Source organism: Podarcis filfolensis, assembly GCF_964270895.1.
Source record: "Podarcis filfolensis genome assembly, chromosome: 3".
In the NCBI taxonomy this organism is placed as follows: Eukaryota; Metazoa; Chordata; class Lepidosauria; order Squamata; family Lacertidae; genus Podarcis; species Podarcis filfolensis.
In genome coordinates this window covers 74,655,633-74,682,611 of record NC_139606.1, presented here as the reverse complement: position 1 = coordinate 74,682,611, position 26,979 = coordinate 74,655,633, and the positions used below count along the sequence as shown (strand labels likewise).

At 40.4% G+C, this 26,979-nt stretch overlaps 1 protein-coding gene across 1 annotated transcript; it reads left to right on the top strand.

Moving 5' to 3' along the window:
* Positions 1-315: 315 nt before the first annotated feature.
* Positions 316-26,402, top strand: COG2 (component of oligomeric golgi complex 2). Its single transcript, XM_083606027.1, has 18 exons — positions 316-572; positions 2,122-2,283; positions 3,383-3,448; positions 5,151-5,231; positions 6,094-6,197; positions 7,382-7,490; positions 9,083-9,262; positions 9,728-9,852; positions 13,073-13,199; positions 13,709-13,848; positions 15,491-15,552; positions 16,852-17,003; positions 17,310-17,507; positions 19,076-19,148; positions 22,291-22,433; positions 23,264-23,403; positions 24,677-24,857; positions 25,948-26,402. The coding sequence occupies exons 1-18, from the start codon at positions 501-503 to the stop codon at positions 26,047-26,049; spliced, it is 2,217 nt and encodes a 738-aa protein (XP_083462153.1). The 5' UTR covers positions 316-500; the 3' UTR covers positions 26,050-26,402.
* Positions 26,403-26,979: the final 577 nt, after the last annotated feature.

Here is a 26,979-nt window from a genome sequence, read left to right as displayed (position 1 = left end):
AATCCTTGCCGTATTTTTGTATACTAAAGCAAGTGGCTTTGCGTAAGGAAACTGTGAGGCAGGAAAGTCTCCCTGCGCAGCACCTGCCCCGCCTGCTTTCCCACCCTAGTCTGCAGCCATGCGGCCCCGATGTTCTGCCAAGACTCCCCCCTTCCACATAGGCTGGCGTCGATCTTGGGCCTGGAAAATAAATTCTGGGGCCGAGGTCAGACCCTTTTCCTCCCGGTATTCACTTCCCAGGGCGAGAATCTGAAGACGGGACCCCCCCGCCCCGGAGGCCTCGTGCGCGCCTGCAGTGAGGCCGTAGGCCGCTGGAGGCCGCCCTCCCGAGCGCAGGAGGCGGCCGGCGGTGCCCGGTCTCGGCGCCGCGGTGCTGGCGGAAGTGTGGCGCGCGCGCGTACATTTTGTGTCGACTGCGAAGCCGAAGCCGAGCGGAGATCCGGGAAAGAGACGTGGCGGCCCCGGGTCGCCGGGAGGGAGCGGAGCCCAGCCAGCCAGCCATGGAGACGTGGAATATGAACCTACCCCGGGGACCCGACAACCTGTGCTTCGACAAGGACGAGTTTATGAAGGTGAGGAGGCGGAGGCCCCTGGACAGGAGGGCGCCGGGCTGGGCCGAAGCCGGGGCTGAAGGGAGAGGAGGGGCAACTTGGGAGGTGCGGGGAGATGGTAGGGGGAGATGCGTGTCTGTGGGAGACTCTGGCTGGGCTGGAGTGACTCGCAGGCCTCGCCACCCCAGGGAAGCTCTAGTCCTGCCCCCCCTTCAAATTTTTCACCTAGTAGGGTTGTCAGAGGAGATTTATAGGTTGTTTTTCTCCATGTGGGGGAGATAGGGATATGTGCACCTCTTTTTAATAATGAATATGAACACTTCCTATTGCTGGCCCCGTTCGCACATTATTCAATTCCCACAAGGAAGTCCATGCTGCCTGTGCATGGCATGCATCTTGTGTAGGTATTTTATGTTTCGTGTATGTTGCACGCACACATTTTTCAGTCTGAACCCGTTTAAAATCTAGATGCCCCAGCCAGGACGTTTCCTATGGAGAACTCACGGCCGTGTTGGATTTGGGTCCTCTGATCCTGTGAGGCATCCCTGTGTTGCGGCCTGCCAGGCAGCTCTTTGTATTTCACCTGTCATAGTCCTACTACTGTCCATCATACACGGAGACTGGCTCTTTCAGAATGTGCTGCTCCATTGGTTAGAGCATGGTGCTGATAAGATTATGGGTTCAATAGCTGCCTATTCCTGCATTGCAGGAATTTGGGTTCGATGATCCAAGGTCCTTTCCAACTGTACAATTCAGTGATTCTAATTCTGGACACATAACTGTCTTCTTGAAAAACTGTTGTTCAGAATATCTACAAAAATAAAATAAAGGGGATTCCTGGATGTAAGCAATTATACAACTTTAAAACATTCTTTGTTATTGCACTCATGTCCTACGTTTAGGTTTCACATAGGGATCTTGTTGGGCACACTGTGAACAGGATGTTGGACTAGATGGGCCTTTGGTCTAATTCGCAAGGGCTCTTCTTATGGTCTTATGCTGTCAGACCCATTATTATTATTAACCTGGCAGAAGGCCTTATTGGTAGTGGTGCCCACCCTGTGGATCGCCCTCCCATCAGATGCCAAAGAGATAAACAATTATATGACCTTCCATAGACATCTGAAGGCAGCGTTGTATCAGGAAGCTTTAAATGTCTGGTGTATCATGTGTTCTTTTATACTCTATTATAAGGTGCCCAGAGTGGCTGGGGCAACCCAGTCAGATGGGTGGTAGAAGTAATAAATTACTATTATTATTATTATTATTATTATTATTATTATTATTATTATTATCATTATTAATATTATTTTGAATAGTACCAATTAGTTAGGCTTTACAGACAGAAAGCACTTTAACAAACCAATAAGACTGTGTTTACACATCTTATATTTTAGTGTTTCATTTAGAACAAAAACTTTTCCTATTCCATTGGCCTCATTTTTATCCCTTCACTTCAAGCATGCTTGGAAGTTAGATAAACACAAACAGCTTTTACAAGGAATTGCATTTTCTGTTATGAGCCATTTTTTAAATCATGATTATTATTATTTACCTGTTTCATATATAGCCGGATTTTGATGTCGATCACTTTGTGTCGGAGTGCAGGAAACGTGTTCAGTTGGAAGAGCTTCGGGATGATCTTGAGCTCTACTACAAACTTCTTAAAACTGCCATGATAGAGCTCATAAACAAGGATTATGCAGACTTTGTTAATCTTTCCACCAATCTAGTAAGTTTCAAATTGGATGTTTTATATGTACTAATCTTAGTGTTTAAGTATACTAATAATACGTATTTGAAGATGCTAATATTCAACAGACTTCCAAAAGCAGGGTCCTGTGGCTCTATATACGTTGTGGGATTGCATCTCCTGTCAGCCCCAGTCACCATGCCAATGGTCAGTGATGATGGGAGTTGTAGTCCAGCAACATTTGGAGGGTCTTACATTTTAAGGAGGTACTGGGAGCTTCTAGACAAGGGTTTGGTATGTGAATAGGCTGTTTGAGGTGGGTGTGCAGGATGTCATAGGATACTTCAATATACAGAAGGAAGACAACTGGTATATAAAAAACACCTTTGGATTAAAATCTCTTAGCTGTAATATGAAAAAGTGTGTGCAATTGCAATTGCATGCTAGAAAAGAGAGGTTAAATAGTCCAGAGGTAAATATATATATAAAAAGCTCTTTCTCACATCATATTTGCATCCCACTTTTCCTTCAAGGAGTATGAATGGATAGATAAGATTTTGTTTTTTATAGCATTTGATACTTTTGAAAATAGATAGAATATGCAATTCTTGAAAAGTCTTCTAATGTGCATTAGGATGACTTGTTCCATACCACTAAATGAGTTTCCTGGCTGAGTGTAGATTTGAAATGGGTCCCTTTGGTCCAGATCCTTGTTCTGTCTTCTTAGTTGACATGGGGTGCTGATAACGGCGCTAAAGATAAGGTACCTATTGAACGCTCTGCACATATAGAGTATGTGGACACACAGTCTTCCATTTTTGTCCAGTTTATGTTGTTTTGATTTCAGCAGTCATTCACAGATAATTCTGTGCAGGATTGGAGCCAGCTTGCCAGAGATTGCAAGTTAGCAATGTACAAGTGCCATTTCTGTTGTTGTACCAATGACAGCCAGCCATTAGGAAAATATAATAGTCAGGATTACTTGCTAGTTGGGATGTCTTCTGAAGTACTGATTGTAAACATTTTTTACATTTGTTTTCAATAGAAATGTAATTTGTTACAAAATATATATCTTCACATACACAGTTTCAACTGCTCATTAATCGTAATATGTAATATGTTTGGACAATTTATTTAGGTTGGCATGGACAAAGCCCTTAATCAGCTTTCAGTGCCTTTAGGACAACTGCGAGAGGAAGTTATGGTATGTTCTGTAATAACTTCTCATATCATTTGTCTGATTTTGAAAATATTGAGAAACCAAATAAATTCTGTATGGGGCTGACATAGGGGATTTCATGAAGCAGCAAAATGCATTTTGTCTGAACATTTAGAAACCATTTTAGGAGCCCTAACTGTGTGGTAAGAACATAGACAAGAACACCACAGGCATACATTTATGTTAACCTATGCATAAAGTAAATGGCATTTCCATGTACTTCTCTGGTTCACCAGAAGCAGCTTAGTCATGCTGGCCACATGACCCGGAAGCTGTCTGCGCTCCCTTGGCCAGTAAAGCGAGATGAGCACCACAACCCCAGAGTCGTACGCGAGTGGGCTTAACGGTCAGGGGTCCCTTTACCTTTACTATGCAGAAAGTATATTTAGCCAAACAATCCCCGCCCCCCGCCCAGAACAGCAAATACTTGTTTCTAAAAAACAAATTATTTCATTCACCTCTTTTTTCCCCTAAAAGTTAAATGTATTGTGTGTTGGAAAGGAAAGTAGAGCTGTGTTGATTAAATATGCAGATGGCATTAAAATAGGAAATAATATTAATAACCAGCAACACATGCAAGATTAGCTAGGTGACCTCATGAACTGAAATAATAGAAATGGGATGGAATGTCTCTGAACCACTTGATTGAAAAGATAACTAGAATAATTTCTAGATACTGAGACATTTCTTTTTCTACAGGACCGCAGTTAGATTAAATTGAAAGCAAGACATAAAGTGTTGCTTCTGTTTGGGCTGAATTTCCTCATATTTAATTTCCCTGAGCTCTTTTACCACCACTCCTCACTCTCCATAACCGTTTCATTACTAATCTACCTAATGAACCAGGAGCTACACTCCTTTTGTCTTGTCACTGCCTGGAAACTCATGATTATAAGTGGCTCTACTGAAATCTAATAAGGCTCTGAAAATGAAATTTGTAAAGGGTTATGTTCTTCAGAAATGATGCTCCCACACAGAAAGCAGTAGGGGAGCTGCCATCCAGAACTTGTAAGGTACACTTTACCTTAGATCAGGGAAGGATGTTTACTTCTTATTCTGACATAGGAATGATGAAAGCCCCAGGTACATGGGAGACTACGTCACTATTGACTAAGCTTCCAAGATGAACAGCATTGCGTTGCCTGTTACCTCAGACATCCCATTTTACTGAAGTAGCACTGGAAAAATACAGCGTTGGCTCCCATGCTGCTAAGATAATATTGGAAAGGGACCTTAGGAATTATCAGAAACAAACAGAAGTTATATCAACAGTGGGATGGTGCCAGTTGGATTGCAATGTGTCCCTGATCATGCTCAATTGGAAATTGCCTATGGCCAACAAGCCCTGCAGTCTCCTGTCATGTCCACCTTTCTTTTCAAATGTAGCTCAGCATAGGAAAATATTGTTGCAAAAGATAGATGGGTTTGCAATCACTATAGCACAGGCTGGAATAAGTGATATTTCTCCAGGGTAAGGAGCTCCAGCTGAGCACATAATAGGAGGTGTCCAGCACCTGAGATTTGGCTTTGAATAAATATTTTGGCCTTGTTCATAACTTATGCATTTTAGAAAGGCACAAAAGACGTGATTAATCTGTGTGAGGGATGTTAACTCATATGTGCACAGAACTGCTTGTTTTAATTGGAGGAAATATGGAGTGTGTGTGTATATGTTTTTTCTTTCCAGAGTCTTAAGTCATGTGTCAGTGAAGGAATTCGAGCAATTGATGAACGTGTGTCTAAACAAGAAGATATCAGGGCGAAAAAGGTACAACAGGCAGATCCATTTATTGCATTTTTATGGCAAAAGGGCAAAATGAACATATATACCACAATATGGAAATTTAATTATTAGTTTGAGAGCACTTCATGCAATCTTCTGACATGGCAAAATGAAAAGGAACTAGTAGACGCAGATTTGCCTTACTAGAAGATCAGAGCCTTACTTTTTCTAACACACTTTCTCAAGCCATGACCTATGTCCTTTTGAAGAGTGTTCTAGGAATTATGGGATAGAATACACTTTTCCCTTTGGCTGTAGAAAGGGAGATCCTTCATTGGAGGCTACCTTGTTGTGGCTGTAAGAACCTTTGTGGACAACCTCCCTGTCCTATCAGTGCTCAAATGAAAGTGAGAAAAAAGAGGTGTGCAGGATGAATTGAAGGAGGCCTTGAATCTAAAGTGCTCTCATGCCTCTAGTACGTTACCAAGCTAAGGAGAAAACTGCACAAGACCAAGAGCAGGAAGCACAGAAACCTATGGGAGGGAAACTGATGGACAGGACCTCAGAGCTAATGGCAAGGGAGGAAAAACAAGTTTACCCTCTCTACATGAGCCTGACAGAGCTTTGGATTTCGTAGTTTCTCTGCCTTTGATTCTTTCTCCCTTCCTCTTTTGAATTGCTCTGCCAACTGCAGTCCTATACACACCTACCTGGGAGTGAGTCCCATTGAACTCAGTGGAGCTTATTTCTGAATAGCCATGTGTAGGATTGCACTGTTTAAACTGTTTCCCACTTGCACTGAGCAGTCAAATCATTTCCCCAAAATACCTGCAAATTTGTTGGGAAGAAAATATCTCAGATTCAATATGAGAAGTTTTTCTTTTCTTTGTCTCCCCTCACCAACCAGATGTGTGTCTTGAGACTTATTCAAGTTATTAAAGCAGTTGAGAAAATTGAGAAAATTCTGCACTCCCAAAATTCTAAAGAAATGTCATCACTAGAAGGAAGCAGGTATGGGACCAGCAAGTTGCTTTTGCTTAGTTCTGTCTGTCTTTGAAATCTATATACCAGCATCTTGAAACTCCAAAGTGGGAGGAAGCAACTATTTAAAGAAGTTAGTTCGTGATACACCAATTGCTCCTGTCATAATAACATGCCAAAATAGCAAATGCCGTTTTACAGTTAGCAGAGCACCTGCCCTGCCACCTGTGTACCCTTTTGTGGAGCAGTCTATTGACTTTCATAGGCTGTTCTGGAGTAAATTAGTTGTAGATTTTCCCTATGGCTCTATGGTTGTTGTTGTTTGTCTTGTGCCAGCAACAAAAGGGAGCTATGGTCATGTTTTCCCTGCTTAAATCTTGTTTCTATGTATGGAAGGTGTGTGCACACAAACCTGTGCAAGACACAGTGCCTGTTTCATGACCTGTATATGTGATAGAAACCTATGATTGATCCCTTGCTTAGTGAAACAGTCATGTATGCATTCTTCATGTATGATGAACAGAGAATGCACTGTACTTACGTGTTGTGATACCACCATAAGAAAAATATCACATATGAAGACATAACACTGGGACATTTTCATAGCCTCTGAAATCTTCTTGGTCTTTGCATTCAGTACATCTTTTTAAAATGCAAATGCCCATTTGTCTTGCCTGTTTTCACAAATCTCCTAGCATATCTCTAGGCTTTGCAAGGGTTCACTAGCTGGTCTCTGAAGATAGGAGATCCACCTGGGATTCTGACACTCCTTGGAATTGACAGAGGAGACAGGGCCTGGCACAGCTTCCAATGTTCTGGCATTTTTCAGTTGCTTTGAAGCTGGTTTGAGTAGACATGTTGCATTATCCCATGTGGCCTCTATTGTGTTGGAGTTACTGGGTAGGGTTTGCCCAGGTATAAGACAAGAAGGGGCTGCACCAAGGGACGCAGAATTACCTGTCCCTTGCCCTGAGGCCTCTGAAAGCTTCTGCCATTAAGAGTCAAGCCTGTTCCTAACTGCATAGCCCTGTTGCGGCATCTTCATGGTCATGCTAAATGCAAAGGGATTGTTGGGAGCTGGGAGGAAATCACATGAACTTGCATATATACAGATAAAGGAAGAGACTGTGTTTGTGTGAAGGGGGGGAGGGATTATGATTATCTGCTGCCATTTATCAAAATCATATCATGATGTGTGCCAATTCCTTTGCAAGTCCACTTCTGACCGGACAGATTTTAGAAAGAATTGCCACAGAATTCAACCAGTTACAGTTTCATGCAGTACAGAGCAAAGGAATGCCACTCCTAGACAAGCTGAAACCAGTAAGTATGTTGCCTTGTTTTACAAAAAAAAGTTGTCACAATTAAGTCATAATAATATTGTGGACTTTCAGTGGTGCCATCATTATGAAAGTTCATGCATTTATCTTGGACTGTAGTTGTGATGAACAAGAAGAATGCAAAAATTGTATCTGTTCCCAAACAGTCAGCCAATGTGTTCTCTTCTCCTTAAAGTCCCTAAAATCTTGTTTGTTGGAGACTGAAATGCTTGCGTTTCTGTTTGCCTTCTGGCAGCTGAATCACCGATTATCTCAGCTAAAGAGAGCCAGTGTGGTGTAGTGGTTAAGAGCGATAGACTCGTAATCTGGTGAACCGGGTTCGCGTCTCCGCTCCTCCACATGCAGCTGCTGGATGACCTTGGGCTAGTCATACTTCTCTGAAGTCTCTCAGCCCCGCTCACCTCACAGAGTGTTTGTTGTGGGGGAGGAAGGGAAAGGAGAATGTTAGCCGCTTTGAGACTCCCTAGGGTAGTGATAAAGCGGGATATCAAATCCAAACTCTTCTTCTTCTTCTTCTAAAGCTTTAAAAAATATATTTATAAAAATAAGCAAATCATGCCTATCAATTAAAACTGTATGTATAGCAGTACATTGTTCTGATATTTACTGCTTCAGTATGTAAAGAACATGTCATCCTTTCAACAAATTGTTTTATATTTTTACACTTTTAACCCACATGCTCAGCAGTGTTTACCATCCAGAACTCTAACAAATACAGTATGTCAGTTTTGTTGTGAGTACAATGATCAGCACTCTTCAATAATTACAACTTTGTAGGAGTAGTAGTTTTCCTACTGTTAGTAGCAAACGCACGTAATAAATGTAATATTAACTCAAATTATACCTCAACCAATGTTATTATTCCCAAATATTCAAGCATGTTGTTTAAAACAATTTAATTTTAAACAGCCATTCAATATTAATCTATAAAAATCATTAAGGGTTGGATTTCTGGTAAACTTCAGATTAGAATTTTAACCTACTGTATTTTTTTCGTGTATAAGGCTTCCCCATGTATAAGACAACCCCTATTTTTTTTTACCCAAAATTAAGAAATTAAGTTGTTTAGCTTTTGGGGGGGTAGGGGAGGTCACTGCCACCAATCGCTCACCTGCCTGCCTGCCACTGCCGATCGCACACCTTGCCACAGCCGCCAATTGTCTGCCCACTCCCCACCACCAACAGCCCACCCGCCTAATTGCTGCAGCCACCAATCGCCTGCCCGTCTCGCCACAGCCGCCAATCGCCTGCCCAATTGCCACAGCCAATCGGCAGCAGGCCTTGCCGCAGCCACCAATCACCCGCCCAATCGCCGCTGCCAATCTCCTGCTTGCTGCTGCCATTAATCGCACGTCCCCCTTCTGCATTCACTATCTGTGTATAAGATGACTCCCAATTTTTGCCTGATTTTTTTTTAGCAAAAAGCATCATCTTGGAAAAATACAGTATATTGGTGATTGGTGGTTTTTGAGGCTATAATGCAGGTCTTAAATGACTAAATAAAACTAGTGGATATTTCTAATTTTTCTGGCACAGCAATAACAATTCTTTTCATTCTTTTTTTGAAAATCATAGCGCATAGTTGGGATAACAGCAATGCTGCAGCAGTCTCTGGAAGGGCTGCTTTTAGAAGGTCTTCAAACTTCCAACATTGACATAATCCGTCATTGCTTGAGAACCTATGCAACAATAGACAAAACACGGGATGCTGAAGCATTAGTTGGTGAAGTGCTTGTGAAACCATATGTAGATGAGGTAAGTGAAGCTGGAGGCAACTGACTCAGGAGAATACATTGTGTTTTGTATATATGTCTAGAACTTCTGGGGCTCTTCCTGACTTATGAAAAAGAACTCAGCAGAAAGAAAGTTAGAGCAGAAAGCAGGTTATTTGAACATTTGTATTTTTATCTTGCATTTTTATGTTGTGAACTGCCCTAAGATCTACAAATTTAATAAATAATATTTGCCACTAGACCTTGAATATGTTCAGGTGCTAAAAAAAATATGGTGTCAGTGTGTTACAACATCGGGAGGCTGTTGCATGTAGGAACTGAAAGCTAATATAACTGTTTTATATCTCCTATTAAACAGCATTTTGAGCATTGCTATGATAATGCAGTAATTATTGACTTTGGGCTGCAGATGGAAGATATTTTTATCTTTTTTTGCACTGGAATTCTTGTCTTGCATCTTCAATTTGATACTAAATGTTTTTAACAGGTGATTGTGGAACAGTTTGTTCAATCTCGTCCTAATGGCCTCCAGACCATGTACAACAAATTGCTGGAATTTGTTCCTCTCCATTGCCGGCTCTTGCGTGAAGTAACAGGGGGAGGTATTTCAAGGTAACACAAACCTTTTTTTGTTAAATGGCGTGAGCAATTGTTGTTTCGGTTTCACTTATAACTATGGACAATACAATAATACCTCTGCGAACGTCCACCTCATCTAGTGTCTGCTTCGGCTGGCTAGCAGCCGGGGCTCCGGAACGGATCCGGGTCGCAAAACAAGTAGACCTTCTGAAGTCAGTGGACTTGAGTTAGTTGTAACTAAGGTGCATCAGTTTCAGTGGGGCTACTCTTGAGTGTGATTTAGTCTGATTTTAAATGATGCAAGCAGAATTCTTGATCCTCATCTGCAGAAAATCAATATCTTACAGTAGACAATAGAGATGCTGTAACCTGCTGAGAATATTATTGAAAATGCAACTGTTTTCCACAAAGAAAAAAAGATTAAAAGCCTAAATATTCTTTTCATACTCAGTAAAGCGTTATCAGAACCACATTCCTGTCTGTGGTCTCCGGGGGGGGGGTGTTCAATAGAATAACCTCAACTCATTCTGAAAGTGTCTGATTTTATTGTCACTTCATTAATGAAATATTTTTCCTTTCATTGTCAGGACCTTTAATTTCTTAATCCAGGTAGCACATCTGGTATATTCAGGTGTTTCCAAATATGTGCTAGACATGATTTCAACAGCTAATTTCAAATTACCTGCATGTATTTTGTTTGGATTTGATGTTTGTAGTGGTTTGGGGAACTAGAAAACTGTTATAACTCAAGCCTTTACAGAATGGATGTCCACCATTCAGCAAGAAGAATCACGGGCAACAGGAAGCTGTGGGCTGGAGTGTAAAGTCTATGAGCTTGACTGTGGTGCAGAATTAGGGTTACAGTCAGTAGATTCAGGGCAATACTCCATCAAGACATAGGGTGTTGTGTATCTACTGTAGTAACTCTACTGTTGGTCTAAGTTCTGGAATGTGTGTGTACTAGGTTGGTGCTATCTCATATAATGGGTCATTGTGTTACAGCATGTAACAGCTAATTGTTGGAAAATGTAGTTTGCTAATTTGTCTATATAAAATTAAAAAAGAAAAAGAGATTGTAAATCTGACTACTGGAACTACATGACTGAGCACTTTGCCTATTATTTCGGATTGCTATCTCCTTAAATAAGTGCCTAATTCATATTGCAATTAAATTCAGGCCACCTAAATTGAATCCATTTATTTTGTTCCAGTTAACACAGTAGCCTGCAATTATTGGTGCTTAGGATTTAGCTCTCGAGACTGCAGAAATACTTTCCTAATTATCCAGACATTGTGGTACTCTTCCTATGACTTAACATTTTGCTAACATTTCAATTCTCTTAATCCCTGAATAGGTTTAATCTTCTTTCATAAGAGAAAATCATTAATATTTTGTTTGTGATGGACGAGAACTATAAAACATTTAATTCCCTCACTCTGCCTCCTAAGTTTCCGAACTATCAAATGGGGTATAAATCCTAATCTGTATGTGATGCTGGTTACATTTAGAAATTGGAACTCAGGGAAGAAGAAAACAAAGTTTATTCTTTCTCCCTGGGGCAGCCACGATAATGTTCAAGTGTGTTTCCCGTTCATGTCTATATTATTATGTGTTCTTGAGGGAAACTGAGTCCTGCTTCATTTTCAACGTTACCTCCTTACCTCTTTTCACATAGTTAAGCTCCAGAATGAGCTGGACTAGAATAAAAATGCTATGGTCAACAGACCACAGGGAGGGTTCAGTTCCTTTGAAACACATGACCTTTTGATGTTAAAATCAGACACATACATGGCCCACTATATGGATGAACACCGAATGTGTCCAGCCCATATCACGTCTGTGCACAGGCTCAGGATGTACTTAACTATCTATCAGTAGCTGTTGAGGAAGTAAGCCATGTTTGTTGCCTTTTAGTGTTTTCCTCACTGATACATGCATTTGCTGGAGTGCCCAATAGTGTAAATATCAAGTGCACAATAGGGCTTTCTGCATACCCAGTTCCTTGTCCTGAGCTTAGGTTTCTTTCAAATGAGGTATTTACACTGAAATTGCTACTCCACACAAAGTTGTTACATCATGGACTTCCTAGTATGTTTCTTCCATGATGCTTCCATGTATTATTATGCCTCAGAAAATACAACTTCAAAAACTACGAACGCGTAGCACAAGCCTCACAACTATTGACAGCTTTAGAAAGACTCACCCGCCTTTTGAAAGAGGTGTGGTTTTGATATTTGCAGAACCCATTTCCCTAACCTTTAATGCCCAGCACCTCATGTTTAGCTTTGTTCAAGAGACTTGGGGGAAAAGAATGATTCTCCTTATCTTTGCCTGCCCTCTTTATCGCAAGATTCTACCCTGAATCGACCACACCCATTTGAACAACATCTTTGTGCTATAGAGTCAGAAATGAATTAAGTCCTCGAGAGTGCCGATCTGGATATCTGTTTAGGGAAGAGTGGAAATCTGAAGAGTGGAGATCTGGAGATCTGTTTAGGGAAGTTTTTTAATGACTGGTGTTTTAATAGATTTCTAATCTCCTGTTGGAAGCCGCCCAGAGTGGCTGGGGAAACCCAGCCAGAAGGGCGGGGTATAAGTAATAATAATAATAATTAATAATAATAATGGAGAGATGTTACAAGCATGCAGTGCAACATGTTCTGAGTGATGTGGAAAGTTGGCTGCAGTTTCATGTGTAGCTTGTAGCAGAAGAGCAACAACTGGATAGGATATGCCCATTTGGAAGCACCCTTAAACTCAATTCTGGGTAGCGATATTCACCTACCAGTTGTGCAGGTTCATGGGCACTATTGGCTAGCTCTCCTGCTGACTGCTTGAGTTATTGGGAACAAGTCACTGACTAACACATTCTCCTGTATTTGCATTAAGTATGAACTAGCTGCTGCTGTGCTATAAATTTTCTTCCTAAATGCCCTCTGCCCAGAATACCAACTCTGTGCTGAGCAGAACTTTTTATCTCTATAAAGTTTTCCCAGACTGAGTATATCCCCACAGATTTGTATAAGCAGATTTATATGTTTCATAGAAGTATCTGTTAATTAATTTGGATTTGATTGTAGTATCAAAAAGACAAGATGTTAAAATGATAAGAAACCAAGAATATGTTGACATTAAGCTAGTAGAAATATTCAAATGATTTGCTACAAACCTGCTAATGTACATTTCCGTATAATTATTGATAATGCTTATATTTTAAGTATTTCTAAGAAAAATGTTTATTTAATTTTGCAGCGAAAAGGGGAATGTTGTTCCTGGATATGATTTTTTGGTAAATTCTGTGTGGCCAGAAATAGTTCGTGGTTTAGAAGTTAAGCTGCCATCACTGTTTAATCCTGGGAACCCAGATGCATTTCATGAGGTAATTTAAAATAAGCATATTAACCTTCTCTTTAACACAATGAACCAAGGAATGTGGGCCTTTAGTTTAATATGAAAACTAGAAAATGATTTTTGCAATACAGAATGCTCAAATTCGACAACTAAGAGCAGTGTCATGTATTGAATTTTCTATACAGAGATTAACAATAATATTGATGTAAAGAATGTCAACATGAAGTATCATTTGATACAAGCAAGCATCATTTGATGTGCCTTAGTACTAGGCCTTTTAACCTGCTCAATTGACTAAAAATCTCAATTCTGATTAATTGGAAGTTGTGTTATCTCTGCTCATCATGCTCAACAAAATATACCCTCAAGGAGCTGCAACAAAACAAAACAAAATATACCGAATAAAAATTAGTTAGTTTTCCAGTTCTGTTGCTAATTATATATCTGGTATTCTGGATTTCAGAGAGCTTGATAAATAGCACTATGTTATTTCAATATTTGTATGTTAAAGATATACCTTAAATATTCCTTCTTCAGAAATACACTATAAGCATGGATTTTGTGAGAAAATTTGAACGGCAGTGTGGCTCACAAGCCAGCGTTAAAAGACTACGGTCACATCCTTCCTACCACAGCTTTAATGATAAATGGAATTTGCCTGTTTATTTCCAAATAAGGTTGGTATTTGAGTTTTATTTTTAGGGGACATGAAATCACTTCATTTAGATAAAAATATTTTTCATGTTTTGAAAGACACAGTCCCTTGCTGCCTGCTGAAACCTACAAAGGCAAAAATGTTGAAAAGTGGAATAAATGTCCTTTGGTCTCATAACATGCTGTTTGTCAGAACAGCATCCAAATATATCTCCATTTTTTGTGCAACAAGTACTGAAATAGAACAGTTTTTCAAATCTTACACATTATCTGTGGTTTGCAGCTGTCTATTCTGTCAGCTTTCCTACTATGAGGTAGAATGTGGATTGAACAGGAACAGTTTCTCCTATTAGGTGTTTGGAAATTTAACAATTACATTCCGTCTGATTTTACCTTTTTGTGATGTCATACGTTTTCAAATAGAAGATAATGTAACCTACAACAGGAATCCATCATCTACAAATTATGCTTCATATTTCAGAATTACTATTTTTACTCATATGCAAATTCAGTTGATTGACTAAAACTCATGTGGTTAATAAACTAAGTTTTTTTTTATTGTAACAGCTTGATTTAAAAGTGAAGTGAAGTGAAACAAAGCTGTACCTAAAAGAATTAGACTTGTTTATTGAATAAATAATTAAATGTTAGCAGCAAACCCAGAGTAAGGTAACCAAACCTTCCTGCTTAATTGGACTGAAACATTTGACTTGGCTGTGGTGTTCCCTGGACCCTTTGCACTCTGTGGCGTTCCTCCAGATAGACTGATAGCAATTGCCACATGTTCTTTTGAAACACAGATAAGCTTACAAGCTGCTTCTGTTTATATTTCTGAAAACTTGGTTGTGATGGTACTTTTCTTTTTTTAAAACAAAAATGTTCAGGGTATCAGAAAGAACTATTGATTTCCATCCCCTAGAACTGTTTGCAGAACCTTGTGGCAGTGTCCATTAGCAAATAAAAGGCAGGCGTCGGTGCCACGGTCATAAGGCCTGGCCAGCCAGAGGTCATCAGAAGCAACTCTAAGAACTAAGGCACATCCCTGTTCCCCTTCCCCCTCCCTCTTTCAAAGTAAAACTTTTCCCTTTAAGCTTCTTAACCAATCTGCACTTCCCTCTAGCCGCAGCGGTTCTCAACCTGTGGGTCCCCGGATGTTGTTGGACTACAACTCCCATCATCCCTGAGCTCTGGCCTTGCTAGCTAGGGGTGATGGGAGTTGTAGTTCAACAATGCAAGGGGACCCACCGGTTGAGAAAGGCTAGTGCAACATTAAATTTGGTCCCAGCTTGCAAAACTCACAAGTTTTTGTTTTAAAGAGAAGCTAAAATAGTGGTGATAATTAGAGGCTGGGGAAACCTCTAGGGGCCTCGCAAGGTCCAGCATTTCTCTACCAGCCCTATCCATTTGGGGGTGGCCTTTATTTCTGAAATTTACCAGCTTTTTTACTCATCGTAACAGCAAGAACTAACATAGGAAACTACAGTGCACAACCAAGGGTTGAATTGAATGAATGTGTATTGGCCACTATGGGAGCAGTTATAGCTGTTGTGTTATAGAGATTCTTATGGTATTTGGGTTTGAAATACATTTGGGGGAATTGGACTACAGCGTGCGGCAGTCAGCTGCCAAATATTAATTTTAATTAGGATTTATTTATTTTTTTAGGTTTAGAGAAATAGCGGGGGCCTTAGAAACAGCCTTTTCTGAGGACTTAGAAGAAGCTCCAGGTAAAGATCTTCACTATAATTAGCATGTGCAATGAGGATTTGAGAATGAATGACAAATAATCATTTTTCACTACCGTAAAGCCCTTCACAATTATATCTGTCATGTTTATACTGATGGGAACTTCAGCTATGCTTTAAGAAAAATAGTATAGTGTCTAAGGTGGAACTCAAAGAAATAATTCTCAAGAATGATTTCTGCTTTTAGCCAATAACATCAACTGTGGCAGAAATTTTGTCAGCTGCACTGCCTAGAAGTTGGGTAGCAGTGATGGCTAGACATAGTGGCTCGGAATGAAGAATGAATTGCACTGGAAAGAAGACAAAAGTTCTTTCACTTACAGCCTTAAATGTTGTGTCATTTAATGGTGTATGACTGGAGGGACAGTTGACAAACAGGTAGTTCTACAACCTCTGTGTAGCACTGAAATAAAATGTGCACCATCACAGCATAGCATTACAGTGGTACCTCGGGTTACATATGCTTCAGGTTACATAGGCTTCAGGTTACAGACTCCGCTAACCCAGAAATAGTGCTTCAGGTTAAGAACTTTGCTTCAGGATAAGAACAGAAATCGGGCTCCAGCGGCGCAGTGGCAGCAGGAGGCCTCATTAGCTAAAGTCGTGCTTCAGGTTAAGAACAGTTTCAGGTTAAGAACGGACCTCCGGAACGAATTAAGTGCTTAACCCGAGGTATCACTATTTTGCTTTTGTATCTCCATCCATAGTTCTGTAATGAGAGGTAACCCTCCTTAAAAAAGCTAATAGGTTATTAAAGAAACAGTAGCAGCCTTCCTTTCCCCTTCCTGAGCAGCTATGGCTTTGCTGCCCAGAATCCATAAGATATGCCTGCCTCTGACCTCCAGCTATCATGTTTTCAGTAGTCTGTTGGGAGCCACCCAGAGTGACTGGGGCAACCCAGTCAGATGGGTGGAATACAAATCATCATCATCATCATCATCATCATCATCATGGGTTGCTGTTAGTTGCTTTTCCTCAGAATTAAGTGAGGGGTAGTGGTGGGCCTTAAATTAGCTAAATATTTGTCTCAGGATTATTTATTGTCACTTTGGCTTATCAATCTTAACACAAGATGTGTCAGTGATTCCCCAAACGTTGGTGCTGTACAGAAGTTATGGGGCGGGTATGGGTACAGGATTGGAAATAAGATAATAAAAACAAAAATGTATTCATAAACATTCATAATATAGCTGGTCTAATTGGGATAATTTTGAAAATCGCATAGGGCTACAGTTCTGGATTGTGACTGATAATTTAACTATTCCTGTGTTTTCTTTTCAGCTCAAAGTTCGTACAGCCTCTTGGCAACACATGTTGCATGTGCAAGTCTGCAGAAGTGTTGGTCGGATCAGATATTTCTGCCATTGCTCACACATCGCCTTTGGAAGCTTTCACTGCAGATTGTAGCACGCTATTCATTTTTTATTAGCGAGGTGAGGAAAACCACAGGCTTCTCTCAAAGTTCTATGGTTCTCCTTTCAAGTCTTAAAATTGTTATTTTTAGGAGGTTGTCTAAACCCTGTATGACAAGCCAAAATGCTGTTTCACTGTAGCTTTATCAAATTAGGGCAGTATGTTGATAACCTGAGGCTACAGTCTTCTGTACACTTGCTAGGGAGCAATTCCCATTGAAATCAGTGGAACTTACTTATGAATGGACATTGTGCTGAGATGTGTATTGTTTGGTGTATAGTATGTCTGCAATAACCTCTTTGCCATTTTCATTTTTCGTATCGCAGCTTTTACTCAGGCCCATCTCTAACGAAAGTACAAAGGATAAAAAACCATTGGCAAGCAGTGGCAAGGAGTGCCCACTGAACCCAAGCTCTGTTGAAGACCAAGGAAACGACTCTTGTCCGGAGTCTCAGCCTTTAGCTTCCATATCCACCACTCAGCTGGTGCTTGTTGCTTCAGATCTGGATAAGCTTCAGGAATGGGTTAGTATACTTCATTGGTTTGCATGTCAAGTATCAAATCCGGCCTAAGGTTCTCTGAGCCCGGCTGACTCTGATACTGAACTTTCTTCTTAATGCTTATTATTGTCATTTTTTTTAAAGCAAATTTAACAAAGAAGGGAAAAAGAAAAAGCAGGGAAAGGAAATTATACTTCAAGCCTAGAAGGATAAACACCTGCCATCTACAGTCATACCTTTGGTTCTCAAATGGAATCCATTCCGGAAGTCCATTTGACTTCCAGAAATGTTCGAAAACCAGAGCGCGGCTTCCACTTGGCTGCAGGAGCTTCCTGCACTCACTCGGAAGCTGCGTCGGATGTTCGGCTTCCAAAAAACATTTGCAGACTGGAACACTCACTTCCGAGTTTGCAGCGTTCGGGAGCCAAAACGTTCAAGTCACAAGGCGTTTGAAGTCCAAGGTATGACTGTATTATGCAGTGGTCCAAGAACCTCACTGCCCTGGCTGCATTTGAACATATTTTTAAAAGTGTCAATCTTGTGTTGATACTTATTTGGACATCTGGAGGGCTTATATTAACTAATGTGTTTAATTAAGTTGAGTGTACTTATGGTTACTGTATCCTCAATTTGAGCTAATGGTTGTTGCTTACACACACACATATAATTTCTGTCTCTTAGGCACCGTAAGGGTTCACAAAGTCCACGTTTGTTGTCCTGCCATTAACCCCACCCTGACACCGAACTTTTGAAATATTTAAATGGCAGGCTTCAGTTCAGTAATAACTATAATTTCCAGAACCTTAAGCATTAGAATGGATGCTCACATAAAGGGTGCTGATACTATCTCTGTGACTGTTGTATGAATAATGGTTGCAGATGCAGAAAATATTCCTTAATCTTTGTGCCTTTGGTTCCATGGAGTTTAGATATATCAAGGTTTATCTGTTTACTTTAAAGTATGTCTCTCTGCAGGGAAGATACAATGCAGTACATTATGTCATAAAGAGAATTATTTCATCTCCTGCAGCCTAACTTGCCATCAATTTGCAACATTCATGGCTGCTGCTGCTTCAGTTTTTCACAACTCTGTATAGAAAGCAGCTCTGTGGTTTTGTGTATCTTTGGGATGTGAGCCATGTGCTTATTTTTGCAGTGTAAATTTTCATTGATTAGCCTCTCAACCTTCTGCAAGATTTAACTGTCAAGCTCTCATTTTGCAACACAAGCCTTATAGCTCACTGGGGTGCTGTGAAGTCTGTTTGAGTGTGACTTTTTGATCACTTTTTCTGTTCAAGATTAATTAAATGCTTCAAGGAGCAAATCTGATATTTTGAATAAAACTGTTTCATGAATTCTAGATGCTTTGCCTTGAGGCTTTCATAGTGCGCTGCCTTGAATTCAGAATCTCTTGCTGTTGCTTCTGGCATTTGCATAGCTGATTTTCAAAATGTTATGTTTTGTGATGTTGGAGTAAAATTTATATACTGTAGTTGCACACAAGAAACACTTCTGTGCATGGGGAATTTGAATATATCGAGAAAACATATTCAAATGTAGCTGTAATTGTGTGAATATTACTTTTCTTTCAGTTTCCTGAATTGTTGGAAATTATCAAACCAAAACTTGAAACCACTGGTTTCAAGAACATAGCCTGCATCTCAGGTAAATGTGAGTTCAGGTATCTGCTTATATTTTTTGTTACATATTCATGATATGATATAATGAACATACTCTGCTGGGAAGTATATCGGCAAATGCCTAATGGAGATAAATTGTTTAATGTGAGAGACTATTTTTGATTCAAGAAGATTCACCATAATTTGAGGAAATTTCTAAATTGCACAGTATTTTATACATGCGACACCCTACCCTTATTTGGCAGGCTATGGTTAGGAAATTGCCTGTGGCTTACTTGATCCTCTCTCTCCTTCTTCTTGCTTGTTCAGAAATCTTCTTTGCCTTCATTTTTGGAGTGAGCTATCAAGTGGCATTACAGCTGCGCTGATATTTTTCACTACCGCAGTTTGCAAATTTACTTTTTACTGTGATTGCACCCTCATATCATATATGAGGGTGCCTCTGATAGATTCTCAAGAAACGATCCACGCCCCCCGTCTTGCCCAATATCGTTGCCCCCTTCTACTCTACGCAGACGACGCAGTGATCCTTTCCTTCTCAAGAGTCGGCCTTAGGAGGGCATTAAAAATTTTCGATGTTTACTGCAAATCAAATTTTCTCACAATTAACCATGTTAAGTCCAAAGTCCTAATTTTCTCCAAGAGTCGAAAAACCTATAATTGGATAATAGACGGAAAAGCTATTGACCAAGTCTTTAAATTTCAATACTTGGGAGTCCTTCTCCAACACAACATGGGCTGGAAGGTCCATCTTGCATATGTATTAAACAGAGCTAAAGCCCTTTCCTTTGTGCTACTGCGTTTTTTCTTTTCAGATGGGGCTTTCCATATTCCATCAATGTTAAAAGTTTTCAAGGCAAAGGTGATTGCAACAATAGCATATGCAATCCCAATATGGGGGCCCTTTGTTAATCTAACCCATTTGGAGGTAATCCAAAACCAGCTTCTAAGAAGGTTGCTAAAATTACCCAGGTGTGTAAGCAATACTGCTATACATCTGGAACTAAATGTTACATCTCTAGAAACCACATTATGGAAATGCATCCTTTGTTACTGGTTGGCATTATGGCATAAACTTCCAAATCTCCTCTTGATACAGTGTCTCTGGAGAGATGACTTCCCTAGCCCCTGGGCAAAAATATTACATGGGAAACTTGTGTCCCTAGGACTATCTCCATCTGAACTATTAAAATTGGATTTAATTTCTGCCAAGAGAATTATAACTCACAAATTAGAGGAGATGGATTTACAATTTAATATTGCGACAGGTGGTGGCACCTGTTCGCCGATAAACCTTGGCTTAACACCACCAACGAAACTTCCATCTTATTTAACTACCTTATCTGTGGTGACACACAGGTATGCCTTTATAAAGGCTAGATTCAATGTTTTCCCATCAAACGTGTTGGGTAACAGACTCTCCAAAGGACAGATCTCACTCCTCTGTGACTGTAAAAGTGGATCTATAGAATCGTTATACCATATAATCTTCTGTTGTCCATTACATTCGGCTTCACGGTCCAAGTTTCTGGCCCCATATTTATCGAGAATAGCTGATAGACCTCAGGAAGCCCAAATAATATACTTATTAAACGACGAAGATACAAGTAGATCCCTTGCAGTCGCTAGATACCTGATTAATGTTTTATTTCAAAAGAGGAGAAATGGATCTCTGTATGACTCTGACAGCTTAGCTAAACTTAAGTACCATCAATAAGTGCCAGAACTAAGACGCATACCGCCCAAAATCTGATGGATTTGAATTGCAGTTTACATAGAGGGAGCTTATTGTGTATAGTGTTTACTTAACTGAAGTAAAATTGGTTTTATATGGGTGTTTTAATTTTGGAACTGTTTAAATTGTATTGTTTATGGATAAATTTTGATGTATTGTTTCTGATATGGGCCAATGGCCGCAATAAATCTATCTATCTATCTATCTATCTATCTATCTGTGATTGCAACTGTGATTTAGATCTAACTGTGGTAGCAAAAATGCCAGTGCAAGTATAATACATATTTTACTTCTGGTGGTTCCCTCACTGCAAGAAGTGAGGTTACAGGGAACCAGGCAGAGGGCCTTCTTGGTAGTGGCGTCCGCCCTGTGGAACACCCTCCCACCAGACGTCAAGGAAATAAGCAACTATCTTACTTTTAAAAGACATCTGAAGGCAGACCTGTTTAGGGAAGTTTTTAATGCTTGAAGTTTTATTCTGTTTTTGGTGTTCTTTTGGGAGTTGCCCAGGTGGGTGGGGTACAAATAAAATTATTATTATTATTATTATTATTGATTAGCTTTACAAATGAAAGGGAAAGGAGAAGATGTTTGCATATGAAGAAGGAACATAGAATAGTCATGAACCCACAGGACTTGCTTGATGGCCTAACTTTAATCAGGCAGTGTTTTAGCAACTGCCCCCAAGCCTTTTGTATGTGTATGAATGAGATATATTGGAATATTAATGCATCCGGGCAGAAAGATCCTCAAGCACAGATTCGCTGAGTAGAGGGGGATAGGAAGAACCAGTGGTGTCTTATCTACCAGCGGAAAAGAGCCTGGCAGAGTGGGACGTCCACTGTGGAGGCCCTTGATATGTCTGTGGATAGCCCTGTGAACATTGAGTTACTGCTAGTTTTTTGTTACTTAATGTTAGACCCCTTGAAAGGCTGCTCCAGTTGTGGGGCAGGGGAGGAGGAGACAGCCTTGGATTTGTTAGATTCCAGGCGCTTTGTTCATCTGAGAGGCCACAGGATTGGCCTAATTAATCCCCCGTCTAGAACCAATGGTGGTGGTGGAGGATGATAAAGAAAAAGAAGATCCACACAGGAAGGAAGAGTGGCAACCCCTCCATGCCTCTTGTTCTGGTTGGAGCAAGCTAGCAGGGCTTTGGGTGTGGCAGACAACCAGTCATTTCACGCCCATCCAAACCTCATGGAAGACCGTGCTGTGAATTGTCAGTGCAACGCAGCATAATAAATAGTATCTGTCTTCTTTATTCGATTACATTTTGCGGGGGGGGGGGCGGATAAGGGAGTTGAAAAAGACTGTTGCAATAGCCCTGGAATTTCTAATGAAGGGCAGTATACACGTTTTAAGAAATACTCCAAAAGTGTGTGTTCATCTCAGGGGAGCTCAGATTTTACCACAGTTTGTTTTTTCTTAACAGGAGCCCTGGAAGACTCAAAGGACTCTCTACTGGGTTGCTGGCCAACCTTGAACAGTAAGCTTATTCAGGAATTAAGTGATTCTTGCTTCGGTTGCCTGAAAAGTGCTGTTGAGATTCCAAGGCTATATAGAAGAACCAATAAGGTAACACATCCTTCATATTTAAACAATAAAGGCTTGTGTCAGCAGCATAGAATGTTTTGACCCACTTACCTGCAGCTGATAGCCTCCAACCCCATGAAGCACAGTAGCTTTGGCATATAATTTCTTACCTGAGATATCATCAATTAGCTATATGAGATGGAAGAGCACAGTGTTATGCTGATTAATGATGATCTGTGTTACATGCAGTTTTCAACTTCTCCTAGTTTAATCTACACTTTATGGATCTCAATTGAGCCTGCCATGCCCACCTAAGCCAAGGTAGTAGGAATACTGTATGTTTGAATCCTAGTGTATAGCATTACTGCAGACTGGCATCTGCAGACTGCCATCTGCAGACTTCCTCAAACCAAAACCTTCCCCCACTTTATATGTGATGGGAACAGACCTGCTCTTTACACAAACTTTGAGATCTCTAGTTTCCCATTTTCCCCCAGGACCTTTGATAACAGGTCCATTGCTTTTTGTCATATTCATTTAATTCAGACAAACTACTACTTAACACACTTCAACACTATCAGGCAAGCAGTTTCTTACCCCAACCCTTTCTGTGCATGCTTATGTCTGGTATGATGGGAATCCAATGAAAATACATTTTTTTTTCCTGAAAAAGTCAAATGTGTAGGCTCAAAAAGGAACCTAATTGAGGTTTAGGTGATATGTATATGTATTAAAAAACCATTTGATTAACTACCTAGTATTGAATTCTCATGTACTGCTTATGTATGAGCATGTTGAGCTTTGCTTGTTTTGAACTCTAAAATAATGAGCTTTTTACTCGTTTTCTTGTCAATTTGTGTAACATTAACCAGGAGGTGCCAACCAAAGCATTGCCCTATGTTGACACTGCTCTTAAACCTTTCCACCAACTGAAGAATGACTACAAAGATACACTAAAACCAGCTGTAATTGAGCAGTGGCTTGAAGGAGCCCTTGGCAAAAGCACACAAAAGTAAGTGAAAATTTACTGCAACTTCACAAGAGTATTTCAGCATTAAAAACTCAACTTTTCTCAAGCCACTGTGGGTTAAGACAATCACATCTTGGGCTAGATAAAATAAGATGTGAGTGAGCACTTTGGCTGCACGCATAACCCCTTTGCTCCTCCCTTCGTAGTAGAAGCCAGCAGTGGTGTAGTGGTTAAGAGCAGTGGACTCGTAATCTGGTGAACCAGGTTCACTTCCCCGCTCCTCCACCTGCATCTGCTGGGTGACCTTGGGCTAGTCATACTTCTCTGAAGTCTCTCAGCCTCACTCATCTCACAGAGTGTTTGTTGTAGGGGAGGAAGGGAAAGGAGATTGTTAGCCGCTTTGAGACTCCTTAAGGGGAGTAAAAGGTGGGATATCAAATCCAAACTCTTCTTCTTCTCTTCAAACAATCCAGGTTGTCTTCAGTTAACAGTAGTTCCCAGGAAACTTTGGTGTGGAGTTGTTTTTGGTTTTTTTAGAATCTTACTGTTTTGTATGCAAAGGCATTTACAGACAATGAACCCACTGGACATGCTTGATTGCCTAACTCCTATTGTTGTCATCATGCAGCCCCTGCTGCATCAGCCAAGCCTTCTGCAGTGATGGAATGCATTTCCCTTCCTCCATTCATGAGGCCTGTACCAATTCCTGCACTAATTCCAGCAGTGCACGTGGGCAAGCAAGCCAACTCCTCCTTCCTTGACCCTTTTCCTCCATAGTTTAGGCCAGCCACACTGATGCTACCCTGGTCTTCTGGCCTGTATCAGTCTCCACTTTCCCTGTTGCTGCTGCTTCCCTTCTCCTTCTACACAGCCCAGCTCTGCAGTGATGGAATGCAGCAACAGGACTGGCAACAGCATGTGACTGGGTGTTGCAGAGCCCACTGCCTTTATATTGCCCAGAGCCTATAGAAACTTGGAGTTGGCCCTGCAGAAACTGCTACCCATGTCCCACATCGCATTTTTGGTCCCGGATGCTAAATATGCACTTATAATAGTCAATTTTGGGGGTCTGATATCGTATACACAACTTACTGGTAAGGTAAAGGAAGAATCTAAGTATTAACAGCTATGAGATGTTCCAGCCAAACTTTTAAGTCTTGTTGAGTTTAGTGAGAGCGACAAACACACATTTTGTTTGTTTCTATCTGGCTGTGCCCTGTGGGCTCAAAGCAGATTAGAGTTGTTTTTCTGAATGCTAATCACTCTGTCCGTAAGGGGCTCACAGTCTAATGCATTAATGAATCTCTTTATTCAGGTACTTTGAGACAATATCAGATATTCTGAATTCTGTAAAGAAAATGGAAGAGAGTTTGAAAAGGCTGAAGCAGGCAAGAAAAACTGTGATGGCAAATAGCACCGCTCCAAATGGAGGCATGAGTGACGATAACAAAATCCGCCTGCAACTGGCCTTGGATGTGGAGCACTTTGGAATTCAGGTAAGTTGGATGCAGACACAAAGGTATGTGTGTTTTTGTGGGATAACAATTTTCTTTATCTGGGTTATATAAATCTGCCTCCTTCCAAAGCTTGTAAACCACTGAAAACCGCCTTTTGTATAGCAACATAGTAAGGTGGTATACAAATTAAAAGTGAAATAAAATGAGAGGGGAGCGGTTCAGGGTGATGTGTCATTCATCTTAAAATCATCAGCAGAATAACAATAAAAGCACAATACCAAGAGAAAAATACCCAACAGTTCATTGAAACACTTATTCAGGTATTGTTGCTGAGGATAAAAGTCACCATACAACAAAAGCCTGAGTAAATACAGACGGACCAGAAATAACTGGAAGCAGATATTTCATGCCTTTGAAAGGGAAGTAAGCATTTATTTCAGGCTGTTTTGTTGTCTTGGCGCATGACCCAAATAACTGCAAGAGGGCCTCCTCCGCTGTTAGCAAACTCAGTCTTTCTAACTGGCACTCAAGTGGGTAGGACTCTGCTTGTTGTCCCTACTAAAATTTGGGGCGGGAAATATGTGGAAGGGCTTTCTCCTTTGCAGACCCCTGCCCCTCAAATGGTCTCCTCTTAGAGGTACATCTTTCACCTTTAGTGTTGGCCTTCAGGTGTCAGCTGAAGGCATTCTGTGAACAATCAAAATGGAATAGATTTCCATATTTGGACCATTGTGTTCCCGTCTCTTTACTGCTCTTTTGGTGGGAGTAGCTATTTTGTATTACGCTGCACCCCAGGCAGCAAAACTGAGATCCGTTAGCAAGTATTCAAGTTGTGCACTTCATCAGGTACCAACAGCAGTTGCCCACACACATGCTATTTCATGCTTGGCAAACATCAAAACGTCCCAACCAGCAAAAGTAACTGGAATGTTAACCAAGTCAAATGATACTTATTCCAGCTGCCTAAAAATAACTTTGTCAAATGCATGCTAAATAAAAGAAGTGGCTGTCAACACAAGACAAGTTTCTGTGTGTGTGTCTTATAGAGCTTCTGATCATGCAATGATTAAGTAAGAAATTTCTGCTTTTGCCTGCAAAAATAATAAATGAACTGTAATATTTTTTTTAGATACAGAAGATGGGATTGCAGCTGAGCAACATCAAAAGCTTCTCAGCTCTTTCAGAGCTTGTTCAATCTGCCAAGGATCAGATAGCAGCAGAACAAACATGATTTTCAGCTGAGAAGAGAGAGCAGGCCTGGCTTCTGAAAAGAAGAGGGTTTCTTTTTATTTTCTCTCGTCAAGTACTATGTAGCAAGGAAGTGCTTCCTAATTCAGCTTCAGCAGCAAGTTAAGTGTGTCTCAAGAGACATAAAAACTTGTTTCACCAAAAAGGAGAGAACCTTATAGAAGAGCATTTACTCTCATTTTCCATTGTATGGAAGAAAGTTTATATATTTCTAAGCAATCTACTACAAAGCTATGAAAGGTTATTATTATTTTTATTATTTTTATTATTATTGTAAATCTTATCATGCAGGAAAACTGATTTAACATGATTAAAATAAACAAGAAAAGCATTGTCTTCCTTTGTAACATTTTATCACTGGAGAGGAGATGTATTAAATATGTAAGTTCAAGTGGCTTTGTAGTATTAATCTTCACACAATGTAAGAATAGTAATTTACTGACCTCTAAGCATACCCTCTCCTGCCAACCTAGCAGTTTGAAAGCACGAAGTGCAAATAGAGGAATAGGTACCGCTCCAGCGGGAAGGTAAACAGTGTTTCCGTGCACTGCTCTGGTTCGCCAGAAGCGGCTTAGTCATGCTGGCCACATGACCCGGAAGCTGTACACCGGTTCCCTCGGCCAATAAAGCGAGATGAGCGCCGCAACCCCAGATTCGTCCACGACTAGACCTAATGGTCAGGGGTCCCTTTACCTTTACCTTTAAGCATACTTTTTACGTTAGAACGTTGGGTTGTGTGGAAGAGATTAAAATAAGCATTGCTATTCTTTAATTTTAAAACAAACAAGAAAGCATTCTCCTGAGCTTTGTCTTCAAAGAGGTCACACTTAAGAAGAAAAAGAAACATTTGTTGAAGTGGTTGTCTTGAGTCTTGGAAGGGTCTTAAATCACCTAAAAGTCTGTCTGTCTGTTT